At 39.4% G+C, this 19,702-nt stretch overlaps 1 protein-coding gene across 3 annotated transcripts; it reads right to left on the minus strand.

Annotated features, from left to right (window-relative positions):
* Positions 1 to 15,720, minus strand: ppie (peptidylprolyl isomerase E (cyclophilin E)). Of its 3 annotated transcripts, none has more exons than XM_061895583.1 (10): positions 15,608 to 15,720; positions 15,199 to 15,297; positions 15,078 to 15,121; positions 9,489 to 9,515; positions 9,299 to 9,380; positions 9,115 to 9,215; positions 8,900 to 9,023; positions 1,603 to 1,788; positions 1,386 to 1,528; positions 1 to 202 (listed from the first exon to the last, which is right to left on the minus strand). In XM_061895583.1, the coding sequence occupies exons 1-10, from the start codon at positions 15,636 to 15,638 to the stop codon at positions 134 to 136; spliced, it is 906 nt and encodes a 301-aa protein (XP_061751567.1). In that variant the 5' UTR covers positions 15,639 to 15,720; the 3' UTR covers positions 1 to 133. The 3 variants fall into 3 exon arrangements, with proteins under 3 accessions (XP_061751567.1, XP_061751568.1, XP_061751569.1); XM_061895584.1 differs by lacking the exon at positions 15,608 to 15,720 and adding an exon at positions 15,407 to 15,593; XM_061895585.1 differs by lacking the exon at positions 15,608 to 15,720 and adding an exon at positions 15,371 to 15,593.
* Between the last annotated feature and the right edge of the window lie 3,982 nt (positions 15,721 to 19,702).

Here is a 19,702-nt window from a genome sequence, read left to right on the forward strand (position 1 = left end):
TCCAATGGCTGCAGTTTATTTAAAAAATGCGTTTATTAAATTATTTACATTGCAAAAGATTTGGGGTGAAAGTGAAGTAAAAGTTGTTGAACATATACAAGATTCATACAAAACACACAGGGTTGTATTTCATTTATGCAAGTTCTCCACAGTCTGAGATGATCACTTTCTGCTTTGGCTTGCCATCTTTTGCTCCTTGAGCCTGAAAAATTAAAGTGGTAGAAGAAAAAGAAAATTATGATGTAATATGTTGAGCTGCTTCTATTAAACTTTCAATGGCAATTGCAATAATAACATCAATAACTGTAATAATTAAGACTGTCAAAATAAATATGTTAAAGCACATTAATCTATTATTATTAATCTGATTACGAATGTAACTCAATTACCCATCTGCATGATCCAATGTCCCTGGAAGTTTATCTTCAATTTCGACTCTTTAAAATTCAAAATTCAACCAAAAAAAAGGAAGAGAAAAACTGGCTAATTCGAATCTTTTTGAAAAAATGTATAAAATAATTTATGGACATCATTAGTAATTTTTCCTGATTAAGATTAACTTTAGAATTTTGATGACATGTTTTAAATAAGTTAAAATCCAATCTGCACTTTGTTAGAATATATAACAAATTGGACCAAGCTATATTTCTAACAAAGACATATCATTATTTCTTCTAGGTTTACCAGAACAAAAATTTTAAAAGAAATTCAAAAGACTTTGAAATAAGATTTAAATTTGAGTGTACGGATTTTCTAGATTTGCCAGAATAATTTTTTTGAATTTTAATCTTAATAAGTTTAAAGAAATATTTCACAAATATTATTTGTCGAAAAAACAGAAGCTAAAATGAAGAATTAAATCAAAATATATTTCTTATTCTTTACAATTAAAAAAAAAATACTTCAACATTGATTTAAATTGTCAGGAAAGAAGAGGAAGGAATTTAAAAGGTGAAAAGGTATATGTGTTTTAAAATCCTAAAATCATTTTTAAGGTTGTATTTTTTCTCTAAAATTGTCTTTCTGAAAGTTATAAGAAGCCAAGTAAAAAAAAAAAAAAACAAGAATTTATTTAAACAAGGGAAGACCAAGTCTTTAAAATATTTTCTTGGATTTTCAAATTCTATTTGAGTTTTGTCTCTCTTAGAATTAAAAATGTCAAGAAAAGCGAGACCACCTTGCTAGTAAATAAATACAATTTTAAAAATACAGGCAGCTCACTGGTAAGTGCTGCTATTTGAAGTATTTTTAGAACAGGCCAGCGGGCGACTCATCTGGTTCTTACGGACTACCTGGTGCCGGCGGCCACCACGCTTGTGACCCCTGGTCTTAAGTGTGTTCAATTAATAGTATTTTTTGTATTATTTAAGTCATGTAGCCCTCACCTCCATCGCTCGAAGCACATCCATCCCTTCCACCAGTTCTCCAAACACAACATGTTTGCCGTCCAGCCAGTCTGTTTTGTCATTGGTGATGAAGAACTGGGAGCCGTTGGTGTTTGACCCAGAGTTAGCCATGGAGAGCTGCCCTGTGGTTGCAACAAGTTAAGTTCAGCATCAACATCAACTTGTACACATCACATTCTAAAGGGGAGCCAATCACCTGGAGCCGTGTGTTTGAGGATAAAGTTTTCATCATCAAACTTTCGACCGTAAATGGACTTTCCGCCAGTGCCGTTGTGGTTGGTGAAGTCCCCTCCTTGGCACATGAACTGTGGGATGATGCGATGAAAGCTGCTCCCTTTGTAGCCAAATCCTTTTTCATGGGTGCACAAGCAGCGGAAATTTTCTGTAAAATAAATCAACCATTGCAGTGTTATTTTGCAGAAAAAATATCAACTTATTTAATGAAAACACCGCTTTATTTCACCTGACCATTTTTTTTACAGTATAGACCTGTGATTCTCAAATGCTGTGGTGCCTCTATTCTGATGAAAATTACATATTATTAGTAGCAGGAAGGCCGGTACCCGGGAATTGGTACTTTCCGGTACTTCTGTATGTGTTATTACATTTGAATCTGTTTAAAATTAACACCTTATTTTTTTAACCGATTTCTGATCATGATAACTGTGCTGTTCAGTTGTTATAGCTTTAATTCTTATACATATGAGTCTCATTTGCAAGTACCGTATTTCCTTGAATTGCCGCCGGGGCGCTAATTAATTTAAAACCTCTTCTCACTCCTGCACTTACCAAAGGCATGCTGTAAAAGTAAGCATGCGCTAATTATTTTAAAACTTCTTCTCACTCCGGCACTTACCAAAGGTATGCAGTAAAAAATTGAGTGTGATGTAAGCTTGAACTTTAAATCCTACTGAATAGCTCTTAATCTTCTTCCCTTTATGCGATTTAGAATTACCGGTATTGAAGTCAGCCTCCTCCATTACGAAAATGATGACAGGGGAAGTGTCACTTGTGACGTCACGAGTTTGACCAGGCGGTAATACTAAGCATGCGCTAATTATTTTGGGAAGCGAGTTTGACCCGGCAGTAATTCAAGGCAGGCACATACTATATGCCCTGCGGCAATTAAAGGAAATACGGTATTATATCCATCCATCCATTTTCTACCGCTTATTCCCTTTCGGGGTCGCGGGGGGCGCTGGCGCCTATCTCAGTGTTGGCCCTGCGATGAGGTGGCGACTTGTCCAGGGTGTACCCCGCCTTCCGCCCGATTGTAGCTGAGATAGGCGCCAGCGCCCCCCGCGACGGTATTATATAGTAGACATAATATTTGCATGCACTTGCAATTCCAAGACATTGGCAGTAGCGTATAGGCTGTTGCTAGGAAGTAGTCTTTGCCATTAAACTGAACATGCCAGTCTAGGACTATGTTTGGTCCTAGAAAGTGTTTAAACTGTAAGTATTATACTTATTACACACAAGTTGCTTGATTGTAACATGCATCTTTGTTGTAGTTTTGATTACCAAATGTGGCGGTCATGTAAAATTGCAAATGAATAACATAAATATGACACAGTCAATCTTTCCCTCAGAGCAATGTGCCAATTATTGTCCTCACAATTCATACAGACAAAATCACAATTTGTTTTCACAGATATTTGATCATAACATTTTTACAAAGACCCGCAACATGTTTAGTGTACAGTATATACAATGGAAAATCTTACACAATCTATTCCGGGAAACTGGTCATCCATATATATTTTTTTGAAAACATTTCTGTTTCAGATGTCCGTTACCATTGTAAAACCTTTATTTAACGTACAGGTGATGTTTTAAGCTACTGAGTAATCATCAAGATTTACCTCCATCCTTGTGGTAGACATTCCGTTCTGTACCTTTTTTCAATATTGTCAATCAATGTAGTGATACTTACTTAGTGGCCAGGACAGAGACAAATTAAATTCTTTGGTTTAATCTTCTTTTCTTTTTGTACCACAAGTTATTCAAAAAAGTAAATCATATTTTTGGAGTGTAGTTCTTTAAAGGCCTACTGAAACCCACTACTACCGACCACACATATATGTGTCGGTGTGTGTGTGTGTGTATATATATATATATATATATATATATATATATATATATATATATATATATATATATATATATATATATATATATATATATATATATATATACTAGGGGTGTAACGGTACGTGTATTTGTATCGAACCGTTTCGGTACGGGGGTTTCGGTTCAGTTCGGAGGTGAACCGAACGACAAGGACATATTAAGTAGCGCGCCGCACGTTGTGTAAACAATGCACACCGAAGCACCATGAATTGATTTACGTGGACCCCGACTTAAAGAAGTTGAAAAACGTATTCGGGTGTTGTACGGAATATGTACTGTACTGCAATCTACTAATAAAAGTTTCAATCAATCAAAAAAACAACAACACATGCATGCTAGCAACGATTGGTAGATGGATTGACCACACCTCCTCTTTTCACGGGTTATGTCCTGTTTGGCGGGGCTGTCTAGGTGAAGTTTCTTAAATGCCTCGAATGTCCGGCATTTTAAGTTATGGTTGCATGTTCTTTTAATGTACGTTCAGGGTTAAAGCGTTTTAAAAAAAAATAAGTGGTGCACGCAGAGTTAACATTCGTGAGGGCGGGGCAGAGACATAGAGCGAGAGAGTTATGATAAACGTGCATGCGTCGCCAGGCTCTGCTGTTTACCCTTTGATTACAGGTAATCAGATTTAATTGTTTATTATCTATAGCAGGGGTGTCAAAAGTGTGCCCCGGAGGCCATTTGCGGCACACAGTTAATGTTTTAAAGGCCCACGGCACATTCTAAAAATACTATTAAAATAAACAAAAACATAAACAAAAGTGAAATAAAAAAAGCTTAAAGGCTAAATGTAACTTAGAAAAAGTTGCAACGTTGACTAATTAAACAAAGCTGTTTTTTTTCTTCTTACAAATGGTCATTGCTCAAAACATAATATTGAATCAAAATCAATGTTATTATGAATTATTGACCTATCCAAGTTTCTGATTACTTCACATCAAATATTCCACTAAGAAAAATATTTTTGATGGAAGATTTAGCAAATTTGTTAAATAAATAATCAAAAAATTTATATATTTTTTTTTTCTTACTGTACCGAAAATGAACCGAACCGTGACCTCTGAACCGAGGTACGTACCGAACCGAAATTTTTGTGTACCGTTACACCCCTAATATATACACAAACACACACATATATATATATATATATAAATATATATACATACACACACGTATATATATATATATATATATATATATATACATACACAAAGTATATACATATACACACACACACACATATATATATATATATATATATATATATATATATATATATATATATATATATATATACACACACATATATATACATATATACACATATATATATATATATACACACACATATATATACATATATACACATATATTCATACATACATACATATATACAAACTTATATATATATATATATATATATGTCTTGATTGGATTATCCGGAGAATAGTGCTCCAAATTGACATTTGTTGAGCACTGTACGACGATCCGAAATGGAAAAGTTCAGCATCGACTACTCCACGAAGAACATTCCCATACCCGCGCAGAAGGACTACAAGCAAAGACTCATAGAAAAGACAGAACACTTCCTAAGAAGGATGCGGTGGAAAGCACACTTTTTCCTCCACCCTGAAACAAAAGGAACGCAAAAGGAAACTTACGGATTCAAATCTACCAAGAACCCACCCACAGTCAAGGAATTAAAGGACTTTGAGAACGACATGCTCAAAATGATACAATCAGTCAAATTTAAGCCAGCCCGCAACCCATTCCTCACCAAGCTGAAAAATGACACGGAGCGCATCAAGAAAGTAAGCAACCTCATCATAGCCGCCGATAAAACCACAAACTTCTACAGAATGGACATACCAGAACATAACTCTTTACTGGACAAAAGCATCACCAAATCATACAAAAAAGCGCAACCCAACACTTTACAGAACATCCACCTGGAAAACAAGCGGATCGCAACCGAACTGGACATTGAGGACAGGGTGGACGCCACAGCCAACAAAGAAGCCTTCATCACATTGAAGGACCACAAACCCAACTTCGCAAATAACCCAACATGCCGACTAATAAACCCAACTAAATCCGAAATAGGAAAAATCAGCAAAATAATCCTGGACAGAATCAACGCAAAAATCAAGGACAAAACACCACTCAACCAATGGAGAAATACAGCAGCAGTAATCAAATGGTTCAACAACATCCAAGACAAACAACAACACAACTTTATCTCCTTCGACATCGAAGAATTTTACCCTTCCATCACGCAAGACCTACTGACCCAAGCACTAAACTTCGCCTCGGACTACGACTCAATCACAGGCAACGAAAGAAACATCATCATCCACGCAAAGAACTCCATACTCATCCACAACAGTACACCATGGCAAAAAAAGAACAATTCAACATTTGACGTTACTATGGGGAGTTTTGACGGAGCAGAAACGTGCGAACTCGTTGGGAGTTTCCTCCTCTCCCAGCTTGCTAGCCTCAACCTGAACCTTGGTATTTACCGTGATGATGGACTGGCAGTGTGCCGCGCCTCGCCAAGGAGCAGCGAGAACACCAAGAAGCGCATATGCCAAATCTTCAAAGAAAACGGCCTACGGATCACGATTGAAGCCAACAAGCAAACGGTCAACTTCCTTGACGTCACTTTCAACCTGAGAAATAACAGCTACCAACCATTCACGAAACCCAACACAACACTCCAATACGTGCACCATGACAGCAACCACCCACCCACCACCACGAAAAGAATACCTACCGGAATTAATAAAAGGCTATCGATGCTGTCATCCAGCAAAGCTGAATTCGACCAAGCAACCCCCCCGTACCAGAAAGCACTTGATGAAAGCGGATACAACTTCACCCTCACCTATGAACCCACCCCAGGAAACCAACCAAAAAAGAGCAGAAAACGAAACAACATCATCTGGTACAATCCGCCATTCAGCAAAGACGTCTCAACCAACATCGGCCGCAAGTTCCTCACTCTGATCGACAAACACTTCCCCAAAGGCAACACCCTAAGAAAAATATTCAACAAGAACAACATTAAATTGAGCTACAGCTGTATGAATAACATGCAACAAATCATTTCAAACCACAACAAAGCAATTGCAAAAGGACTGCCTACCCCCAGACTAAACGACTCTGAAACCAATAATGAATGTAACTGTCGCAAGAAACCTGATTGCCCTCTCAACGGAAGGTGCTTACAGACATCAGTCGTTTACCAAGCAAAGGTAATACGCAAGGACATTAACACATCTGACACGTACGTAGGATTAACCGAAGGAGCGTTCAAAACAAGATGGAATAATCACAACGCCTCCTTTAGAAACCAGACTTTGCAGAATTCCACAGAACTCAGCAAACACATTTGGAACCTCAAAGACAATAATGTTGAATATTCAATAACATGGCAAATTCTTGCATCCAGCACACCTTACAACAGTGGTAATAAAAGATGCAACCTATGCTTAAAAGAGAAACTGTTTATTATATATCATCCAGATCTATCATCCCTCAACAAGCGCAGTGAAATCATTTCAACATGCCGCCATAGACGGAAACACCTCCTAGGTAACACATGAGCCAATCACCACACCCTACGCCTGCTTGTACCCACCCACTCTGTGCTCTATACAAACCATTGTATGTGAATGCTTCCATTAAAATCTCCTGATGATTGAGGGAACCCCTCATGAAACAGATCTGTAGAGATGAAGTAGTCTTGTGATTTTTTCCCACACCTACATATACATATACATATATATATATATATATATATATATATATATATATATATATATACAAACTTATATATATATATGTATATATATATATACACACACATAAATACAGATACATACGTATATATATATACACACATATATATATGTATATACACACATATATATACATATACATTCAAACATATATACACACACACACATATATACAGTATATACATATATACACATGTATGTATATATATATATACACACACGTATGTATATATATATATACATACATGTGTATAAATATATATATACATGTGTATATATATATATATATATATATATATATATATACACATGTATATATATAAATATACATGTATATATGTATATATATATATATATATATATATATATATATATATATATATATATATATATATATATATATATATAGTGCCGTCCAGAGCGTTTCTACTCGTATGGACTCTTCATTCATCACTCCAGGTTTTTAGGTTTTACAATATAACTGAAACTGTTTATACTTACTTAACCGTCCCATGTGGAATGTCTATACTAGTGTTCAAGTATATTTATAGGTGCAATCGTAGTGTAATCAAGCAAGCGTCATTAGCATTAGCGAACACGCTGACACGTTTGTGTGTCTCTGTTAGTATTATTACCTTAGAATGGCATTCTTTTTGTATTGTTTCAGTTTCACAACATCCTCAATAAATTCACCAAAACGTCACTGGGAGTTACTGAGCTGTTTGGAAAGCTAGCTTCCGCAGTTAGTGGGTCCATGTCGATGACTTCTGTATTGTTTGATCAGCCGTTTTACTGCCGTGTTACTGGCGCTGTTTGGAAACAATTAAGCTATGTAAATAAACTAACAAAATATTTTTGTGTAAATAACTCATTTTGCAATGTATATGTCTGCCGCTTATAGACCAGTGCGGCTAATATATGGCAAAAAACATTTCCTTAAAATGTAGTCGGTACGCGTTATAGTCTGGAAAATAAGGTAATATTGACCATACACTATTACAATACTTACATACTACTATATTAGTGTGGATCCCACTACCTCTGTTTACATTCATGAGTTCTAGCTTGGAGGTCAGCATATCCTACTACAGTGTGTAGTGTAGTACGTTTAGCTATTCCTCATCCTCCAGTGCTAATCTTACTTGTGAGAAACCTCGTTTTTTGCCGATATGTAATCGAGGATTGCTGACTTAGAAGTGGCTTTGCACTGTAGAGGACTATTAGCCGCTAGCTTGCCAGTGAGAACACTAAATTGCATTAGGGCAGCCCTTTTCAAAGACTGGGGCGCGGTGCGATGCCATGGGGGGCTGGGTGCGATGACATGGAGGGCGCGTGTAACTTAAGGGAACAGGCTTTTTTGCCGTACCAGAATACGATTAAGCGTATCTAACACTTGGCTTTACTCTTTGAGCAAGTATTAAAAGGTCTATCGTCAACAAAATGTATATTGTCTATAGTACACAACCCTACTTTGGGGGCATTCAAGTGTAGAAGTACCACACTGTAACCATAGTAATGTGCAGGTGGAAGCCCGATGCAAAGCAGCGTACAGACCCGCTGTCATGGGAACGATGTCAGCCCGTAGGAGGAAGCGAAGTCTCCCTGCAGGCTTGTTACCGATCTTGATGTCCAGGTAGACCTGTGGATTAACTCTGCCTTTCTTAGCAGGGGGCTCAGCCTGCATAACCAACAAAATAGTACCAAAATCACAATTGTGTACGTGCAGTGTAATCCAATCTGATGTTGTTAAATTCAAAACACACAAATACCTCTTGTGCAGCAGTGTTGGGGGTTTCTCCCGCAGCCTCCCCTTCAGCTTCTTCTGCAGTTTTCCCGGAAAACTTCTTCAGCCAGTCATCATCCGACCACACTGAGACAAAAAAAGATTCAAGATCAGAACATTGGATTGCATTCCACGAAAAGCTAACTTCTAATTAGGGTTTCCTCAGTCACCTGGTCGAGAAGATCCTTCTTTGATTCTCATTGGCTTGGCAATGTTGACACGGACAGTTCGTCCAAAAAGCTCAGACTCATTCTGACAAATGCGGAATATTAAGAAAACATCAAAACAAAAACAGGAAGTAGCGTGAATGCTGACCTGTTTGGTCTTCAAACATATCAGGCAAACAACTGTCCAACTTACCATGTTATCAATAGCTGCTGCTGCATCCTACAGAAAGTACAAACAATATTTTAATGTCAAGTTACACTATGCACAATATGATACCGAAATAATGAAAAACTAAAAAGGACATACGGACGCGGACATTTTGTGAATTAAAAATACTGCAATTGCATAGATTCAAATTCAAAACAAATGCAAGAGCAAAATACTGCAAATGCCAAACACACACAAACCCCAAAAATAAATGCATAAATAAATAAATTTTAAAAATGATGAATGGGTTGTACTTGTATAGCACATTTCTATCTTCAAGGTACTCAAAGCGCTTTGACACTACTTCCACATTTACCCATTCACACACACATTCACACTGATGGAGGGAGCTGCCATGCAAGGCGTTAACCAGCACCCATCAGGAGCAAGGGTGAAGTGTCTTGCTCAAGACACAACGGACGTGACGAGGTTGGTACTAGGTGGGGATTGAAACAGGGACCCTTGGGTTGCGCACGGTCACTCTACCACTGCGCAATGCGCAGAAATTTGCCAGGCTACCTAACCTGAGAGACCTTTGTCCTTAAAAAGCCCAGAAGAGTACCGGCTCAATTAGGAAAATGGAGAAAGAATATATATTTGTCTCCGTTAAATAGTTGGCCAAAATATTTCACAATTTTATAACCGCATTTACTTAGTCAATGTTAGTATTAGAATGAGACCAATGAAAAAATGGACCGTATTTTCCTAAAAGGTTTTAATGTACTAAAGCAATGGTTCCCAAACTTTTGCAGGCTGGCGCCCCCTTGGCTCCCCAGTGAATTCCTAGCGCCCCCCCCCCACAGACACATATGGAAACAAACACCTCTTTCTTGATATTTGGTATGCTGCAATTTGAAAAGAGAAAGGTTAAACACAAATGTGTATTTCACAAATAAAACCCAATTTAGTAAACCAATTTATTTTTTAGCAGTTTTAACTGTTTCAGCAACATAGAATGGTAAATAAACATTCCACCAGTAACCTTCATTGTCTCACACTTAATATTAATGGGATGGAGTCTATGCTGTCGGATCTGACTGGGCCAGAGCGGCGTGTGGTAACCGGACCCTGATGCGTCGTCCACTGACTCGTCCTGCTGCACGTGTTGTGTACAAATCGTCAAACAAACGTTCGAACTTCTGACTTCGGACAGCCGCCCCCCTACGGCCCCCTTCTTCCTCACCGCCCCCCCAGATCTTTCCACCGCTACTAAAGCATGTGCAAACTTGACAGTGGGCTAAGTGAGCAGAATAAGGTGTGCGATTAATTTTACATCCTTGTCTTCATTAATATGCAGAATACATTTTGATCATCAGGAGAAGAAAATGCAATTATTTCAGCCAGTGCAATGTGATTTAATAACATTCATCACTGTTTTGCGAGCACTATTTTGCGTTTTATTTAGCAAGTTTCTGCAAACTGACTGTTATGCACACGGCTGTGAGAAAATACCGGTGTTTGCGGTGCAAAGAGACGATGGACAGAGAACCCTCCGTCCTGCGTGTGTGTGTCAACGGTAACACTCTACATATCTGGACTGTTACAAATAAAACAATGTTAGACATATTATATATACAGCAATATAATTGTATAGTTTTGTTGCTGCTGGATGATTTAGGGAAATTCATTTGATGCGTTTTGGTGTCTGCTGGCGTTTTTTAATGACGTTCGTTTTATCATATACCGTATACGATATATTAAGATATTTCGAATGTAAAAAAAACTATTTGCAATCTCTTACCATACAAATCACGGCCGCTGTGCCCTTGGGCAAGGCACTTCACCCTTGTCCCCCAGTGCCATTCACACTGTTGAATCAATAAGAGTTGGTGGTCGCAAATTGGCAGCCACGCTTCTGTCAGTCTACCCCAGGGCAGCTATTGCTACAAATTTATCTTACCACCACAGAAGTGTGAATGTCAGCGCTTTGAGTATTTAGATAGATAGATAGTACTTTATTGATTCCTTCAGGAGAGTTCCTTCAGGAAAATTAAAATTCCAGCAGCAGTGTACAGAGTTGAGATCAATTAAAAAAAAAAAAAAAAAAAAAAAAAAAAATGTAAAAAGTAAAAAATGAGGGTTTAAAAGGAAACAAAATAGAGAAATGTTACAAAAAGAATAAAAACAATGGGAATACAAATATAACAGTAAAATAAGAATATAACAAGACAAAGTAGGCAGTAGTGACCATGTTATGAAAACGTATTGCACTGTTAATGTTTTGCATCCCCTGTCATTCTAATACCCCCCGTCCCCCGTCCCCCGTCCCAGAGAGGAGTTGTACAGTCTAATGGCGTTTGGGACAAAGGAGTTCTTGAGTCTATTAGTCCTGCACTTGGGATGAAGCAGTCTAGCACTGAACAGGCTCCTCTGGCTACTGATAACGCTATGCAGAGAGTGACTGGCATCATCCAGGATGCTCACTAGTTTGTCCACAGTCCTCTTCTCTGCCACCGTCACCAGTGTGTCCAGTTTCATTCCCATTGTAGAACCGGCCCGCCTGATCAGTTTCTCAAGTCTGGAGCTGTCCTTCTTAGATGTACTGCCCCCCCAGCACACTACCATGTAGAACAGAACACTGGCAACCACAGACTGGTAGTACATCCACAGGAGTTTTCTACAAATGTTGAAGGAGTGCAGTCTCCTGAGGAAGTACAGCCTGCTCTGTCCTTTCTTGTACTGGTGGTCCGTGTTAACAGTCCAGTTCAGCTTATTGTCCACCCAAACCCAGAGGTACTTGAATGAGTCCACGGTCTGTACCTCAACTCACAATAGGTTGTGACCGTGGACTCGACCTCCCAAAGTCAATGACCAGCTCCTTGGTCTTTGACGGATTGAGCTGCAAGACGTTCGTGTGGCACCAGACAACAAAGTCCCTCACCAGGTTCCGAAACTCCTCCTCTCTGCCTACCTGATGCACCCGACGATGGCTGTGTCATCCGCGTACTTCTGGATGTGACACAGCTCTGAGTTGTAGCAGAAGTCAGCGGTGTACAGGGTGAAGAGAAGAGGGGCCAGCACCGTTCCCTGCGGTGCTCCGGTGCTGCTGATCACAGTGTCGGACGTGATGTCCTTCAGTCTGACGTACTGTGGCCTGTCGGTGAGGTAGTTCGAAATCCAGGCAACCAGGCAGGGGTCCACTTGCATTTTGCAGAGCTTGTCCTGAAGGAGGCGGGGCTAGATGGTATTAAAGGCACTCGAGAAGTCCAGGAACAGGATCCTCACAGTGCCATTTCCCTTATCCAGGTGTGAGTGGGCTCGATGCAGCAGGTAAAGGATAGCATCCTCCACACCAACGCCTTCCTGGTACGCAAACTGCAGGCTGTCCTGGGCATGTTGCACCTGTGGTTTGAGGAGGCTGAGAAATAGCCGCTCCAATGTCTTCATTAGATGAGAGGTGAGCGCCACTGGTCTGTAGTCGTTCAGCTCACTGGGGCAGTTCTTTTTGGGAACTAGAACGATGCATGACGTCTTCCAGAGGGTGGGCACTCTTCCCAGCTGCAGGCTGAGGTTGAAGATCCTTTGAAGTGGTTCACCCAGTTCTGCAGCACAGGTCTTCAGGAGTCGGGGGCACAGCTTGTCTGGGCCTGCTGCTTTCCTTGGCTGTAGCTTCCTCAGTTGACCTCTGACCTGGTCCGCAGAGATGACTAATGTCTGCGTAAAGGTGGTGGAGGGGGGTGCTGCCATGGCTGGGGGGGAGTTGCGTTGAGGGGAGCAGAGGAGGGGTTGGCTGTGATGGGAAGTGGGGGACGGAGAGGACACGGGCTGGTTAAACCGGTTAAAGAAGTTATTCATCTCATTGGCCCTCTCTATTGTCCCCACAACAGCTCTGGTCTTTGTCTTGTGGCCTGTGATGGTTTTCACACCTTCCCAGACCTCCCTCATGTTGTTCTGCTGCAGCTTCTGCTCCAGCTTCTTCCTGTAGCTGTCCTTAGCCTCCCTCACGCGTCGTTTAGTTGATAGAAAAGCGTTATTTAAATCTTACCCATTATAATAATAATTATTATTGAGTAACGTTTAATGTGCTTATCATTTAAAGTGCTAAACTTCATTTAAAGTCTGCCGTACCTAAATCCAATGTTTTTCTTCTCCTAGTATTGCCATCCATCCATTTTCTACTGCTTATTCCGTTTGGGGCTGCGGGAGGCGCTGGTGCCCATCTCTGCTACAGTAGGGCGGAAGGCGGGCTACACCCCGGACAAGTCGCCACCTCATCGCAGTTCTTCTAGTATTGAAAAAATCAATTGATTGGCTTTTAAAACGATGTTGGACCTAGGGCTGGGCGATATATCGCGGGTTTGTCTCTGTGCGATATAGAAAATGACTATATCGTAATGTTCGAGTATACGTTCTCACGCAGTTGCTTTTAGCTGCTGGCATTACACTACTAGCTCTTACCACTCCTTCTTGTGTGTCCTTCTCACAGACAGCAAGCGCACATTCTTACATACGTCACATACTGTCACGTCATACGTCACATATGTATACGCCCTCGCCCAGCAGAGACATAGCAGCGTAGCTAACGTTAGCTGTGATGCTAGCGGGGTGTTGCGAGAGATAATACGAGAGAAAGAAGGTATGAATCTGTTAACAAATGAAGGAATAATTAATTTCCAAGAAAAACAGCACGGGGTCCATCGTCTGGCGGTAGTTCGGCTTCAAACGGGAATATGTCGAATAGACAACTTTAATTTGTCAAGTGTGGGGCACAAGCCTTGCTACAATAAGTAGCATAACTGCTAATATGTAGCATCGTTTGAAAAGTCACCTGCTAATAACTTTCATAAATACAGTTTTGGTAAATTTACTTACTTGTGATTTCCCTCTCTGCATGAAAATTTAAAATGAGCATATATTAGTGCAATATCAACAAGAATGTTTTAATGTAGACACATAGAATCATCACACTGCTGTGATTATATGCATCAAGTGTTAATTCAAGGCTAAGGCAAAATACCGAGATATATATCGGAAATCGCGATGTGGCCTAAAAATATTGCGATATTAAAAAAAGGCCATATTGCCCAGCCCTAGTTGGAACGATACCTAACTTACTGAAGGCCACCTTGCCGAGCACAGATTTGAAGTAGTTAAATCTTAGGAAAACAAATCGGTCTATTAACATATCGATGATACATTATATCCCTAGTTATTATGAATGGGCCTGTTATTAGATTACACACTATATACTTACAACGTGTATATAAAACAAAGGTTTATAGATGTTTTTAAGAGCTCTTTATTGGCAAAATAGAGCGAATCCCATTGGCTCCATTGTTAGCTGACGTTTACTAGCATTTATTCCCAGGTTAGAAAGCATAAATAAAGAAACACATGTTTGCTAATCTCACATATTGATTGTGAATAATGGGCAAAATTCCCCCCAAAAATGAAGTTTCTCTTTGAGCCCTTTCAGAGAATAGTGAGCTGCCCACAGCGGTGTCGTATTTACGCGACGTTAGCCGAATAAAAAAATACAGATAGCTCTATCATTTATCAAAAATCTTAACGGTAATCCTGTGCAAAAACAAAATAATACAGTACAGCATTCAACCCAATGTACTCTCGACTTACCTCTGCCAGTTCAAATTCAACAAATGCAAATCCTCTGTGCTTTTCTGTACATTGAGCAAAAGGTACAACTTTAATACAAAAGCCGCATACAATTGTGACAACTTATGCACATAGACTGTACCTGTCTCATAGTCGAGGGGTATTTGGATGTCTGTGATGTCCCCAAACGGAATAAAAGCAGCATGCAACACTTTCTCGTCCACTTCTTCTGCCAGCCCACCTAAGAAAAAAGACACAGTGAATATTATTAATAACTTAATAGTGTGAACAGAAGGCCAACATTCAATACAGACTTTGTGTGTACGAGACTCCTTATCAATTGCAATTACGTTTTTATTTCACACAACTCCAGACACAATGTTTAAAACACTTTCTTCATGTCAAGCTGGCTGATTCAAACTGGCCAGATTTCATTACATTGCAAACGTTTCGACATATTCCATAAAGACCAAATGCGCTCACTTAATTGATAAAACTTTGAAAAGACAAATAATAACACGTAATTGATCATATCGGACCAAAAACCTTACCTACATACAGCACTCGTTTGCTTGCCGCCATATTGAAATGACCGTTCCACTTTGACCCGCGCCCTGATTGGTGGAAAGAAACCCAAGCCCCGCCTCTTCAGTCTACCTGCTCTCGAGCGACATCTAATGACACAAATTGACAACTTCACCTAAACGAGTGCTCTGAAAAATATAAAAGTCATCGTTTTGTAGAACAGACTCAAACTGTAGACCAGGGGTCACCAACCTTTTTGAAACCAAGAGCTACTTCTTGGGTACTGATTAATGCGAAGGGCTACCAGTTTGATACACACTTAAATAAATTGCCAGAAATAGCCAATTTGCTTAATGTACCTTTAATTGATAAATCTATATATATATATAAAAAATGGGTATTTCTGTCTGTCATTCCGTCGTCCATTTTTTTTTCTTTTACGGAAGGTTTTTTGTAGAAAATAAATGAAAAAACACTTAATTGAACGGTTTAAAAGAGAAAACACGAAAAAAAAAGAAAATTACATTTTGAAACATAGTTTATCTTCAATTTCGACTCTTTAAATTTCAAAATTCAACCGAAAAAAATGAAGAGAAAAACTAGCTAATTCGAATCTTAAAAAAATTAAAGAATTTATGGAACATCATTAGTAATTTTTCCTGATTAAGATTAATTTTATAATTTTGATTACATGTTTTAAATAGGTTATAATCCACTTTGAAATAGGATTTAAATTTGATTCTACAGATTTTCTAGATTTGCCAGAATAATTTTGAATTTTAAATCATAAGTTAAGAAATATTTCATGAATATTCTTTGTCAAAAAAACAGAAGCTAAAATGAATTATATTAAAATGTATTTATTATTCTTTACAAAAAAAAAATACTTGAACATTGATTTAAATTGTCAGGAAAGAAGAGGAAGGGATTTAAAAGGTAAAAAGGTATGTGTTTAAAAATCCTAAAATCATGAAGGTTGTTTTTTTTCTCTAAAATTGTCTGAAAGTTATAAAAAGCAAAGTAAAAAAATAAATGCATTTATTTGAACAAGTGAAGACCCATCCATCCATCCATCCATCCATTTTCTACCGCTTATTCCCTTTTGGGGTCGCGGGGGGCGCTGGCGCCTATCTCAGCTACAATCGGGCGGAAGGCAGTGTACGCCCTGGACAAGTCGCCACCTCATCACAGGGCCAACACAGATAGACAGACAACATTCACACTCACATTCACACACTAGGGCCAATTTAGTGTTGCCAATCAACCTATCCCCAGGTGCATGTCTTTGGAAGTGGGAGGAAGCCGGAGTACCCGGAGGGAACCCACGCATTCACGGGGAGAACATGCAAACTCCACACAGAAAGATCCCGATCTTGGGATTGAACCCAAGACTGCAGGACCTTCGTATTGTGAGGCAGACGCACTAACCCCTCTGCCACCGTGAAGCCCCAAGTGAAGACCAAGTCTTTAAGATATTTTCTCGGATTTTCAAATTCTGTTTAAGTTTTGTCTCTCTTAGAATTAAAAATGTCAAACAAAGCTAGTAAATACATTTATTGCTAGTAAATAAGTAAACTTTAAAAAAATAGAGGCAGCTCACTGGTAAGTGCTGCCATTTGAGCTATTTTTAGAACAGGCCAGCGGGCTACTCATCTGGTCCTCACGGGCTACCTGGTGCCCACGGGCACCGCGTTGGTGACCCCTGCTGTAGACCATCCTTATAAGTTTATTTATGTATACATGGCAGCTAAATTAACAGTTCAGGACGTGTTTATACTCAAACTGCACTGAAAATGATTTGATACCATTCCCTTGTGCTCTCTACAATGACAGTAACGATTCTGATAAATGTATGCCTTATTTGTAGACTGACCATACGTCCTCTTTTCCCCAGACATGTCCTCTTTTGCGGGACTGTCCGGGTTTTGTGTCAAGGTTGCGTGTATTTTCAATGTACCTACAGGGTTAAGAGAAGTTAAACTCAAAACAAATTGTGAAGATGTGCGCACGCAGCAACATTCGTGAGGGAGGGGCAGAGATAGAAGAGCGAGAGACAGAGGTAGTTAATTGAGTGTTAATAAAGGCATTCTTGGTCCACAGCCATACAGGTCACACTAAGGGTGGCCGTATAAACAACTTTAACAATGTTACAGTTACCCACTACACCCTACCCCATGCCACCAACTCAACCCCGTTTGCATCACATCAAATATTCCACTTTGAAAAATACTTTTGCAGATTTTGTGTGTTTGCCATAAAAAACAGTTTTGTTTGACAAAAAAGGGCAGAAAACAAACAAACAAAAAAACCACATAAAAAAAAATAAAACATTTTGAAATGAGGAATAGCTCTGAAGTTGAGGAAGACTCCAGAGATTTAAACGGTAAATATAAAATGCATGTCTGCCCTGGCACACCATTATCATAATTTCATGACCGAAGCAAAACACTTTTTTTTACTTGTTACACTTTCATACTGAAATAAATACAACTACAAAAACATAGAACAAACTACCAGCAGCGGTAAAGTTTAGATCCATGAAGGAAAGAAGAAACTGAATGAATGTTTGTAACTGAATACATTTACATCCATCCATCCATTTTCTACCGCTTATTCCCATTTGAGGCTGCTGGGGGCGCTGGCGCCTATCTCTGCTACAATAGGGCGGAAGGCGGCGTACACCCCGGACAAGTCGCCACCTCATCGCAGGGCCAACACGGATAGACAGACAACATTCACACTCACATTCACACACTAGGGGCAATTTAGTGTTGCCAATCAACCTATCCCCAGGTGCATGTCTTTGGAAGTGGGAGGAAGCCGGAGTACCCGGAGGGAACCCACGCATTCACGGGGAGAACATGCAAACTCCACACAGAAAGATCCCGAGCCTGGGATTGAACCCAGGACTGCAGGACCTTCTTATTGTGAGGCCGACGCACTAACCCCTCTTCCACCTTGAAGGCCTATACGACAAATTTGTATGCATATGTAAATATATATACATTTACATATGCATACAAATTTGTCTTTTTTTATATAATTTTTCTTAAATGAATGAATTAATGTGTATGACAACATTTTTCCAAAACACTACATAGAATGTGAAATATAACAAGACAATGCATATGTTTATCATTTGTTTTCAAAACTCTTACGAAAAGGTGGGACCCCAAAAATTTACTGTGGGACCCTATTTTTATGACTTGATGGGGTCCATGGGACCATATTTTGAAAATTCCTAGCGCCAACACTGCTGTCAACAGAGGAGAAAAAAGGCTTTATTTAAATGATTGTAAGATACATCCTCAGATGCACATGTGTCTCCTCTTTTTGGGATTTCAGAATATGGTCAGCCTATTATTTGTTCCAATCAGTTTTGGGAAGACAGGCAGTTTTATATTGTTTCATTTACTTCTTTCTCCATGTAAAACCTTTGTAGTTATGCTTGTTTAATATGAAATAAGACTCGGTGAGGGCAGCACGGTGGCAGAGGGGTTTGTGCGTCTGCCTCACAATACGAAGGTCCTGAGTAGTCATGGGTTCAATCCCGGGCTCGGGATCTTTCTTTGTGGAGTTTGCATGTCCTCCCCGTGACTGCGTGGGTTCCTTCCGGGTACTCCGGCTTCCTCCCACTTCCAAAGACATGCACCTGAAATAGGTTGATTGGCAACACTAAATTGGCCCTAATGTGTGAATGTGAGTGTGAATGTTGTCCGTCTATCTGTGTTGGTCCTGCTATGAGGTAGCGACTTGTCCAGGGTGTACCCCGCCTTACGCCAGATTGTAGCTGATAGGCACCAGCGCCCCCGCGGCCCCAAAGGGAATAAGCGGTAGAAATGGATGGATGGATGGAAGACTCAGTGATAAAATAACCCAACAAGTTGAATTGATGATCTTCACAATGCAATAAATTCCCTATTGGACTGACTTGTCTGATATGTACATTTAAGTATAGTGCTATGCAATACAAGTGCTAAAATATCCTGAGATCCAAATGCATGGTACAAAATAAAAAATATCCTGAGTCTGGACTCAACATAAACAATGTTCCACGATGTCCCATCAATGTGCATTCAAAAAAGAAGGACCGCAGCAGCAAATAAAACAGGACTGTTCAT

Source organism: Nerophis ophidion, linkage group LG03 (genome assembly GCF_033978795.1).
Source record: "Nerophis ophidion isolate RoL-2023_Sa linkage group LG03, RoL_Noph_v1.0, whole genome shotgun sequence".
Lineage (NCBI taxonomy): Eukaryota > Metazoa > Chordata > Actinopteri > Syngnathiformes > Syngnathidae > Nerophis > Nerophis ophidion.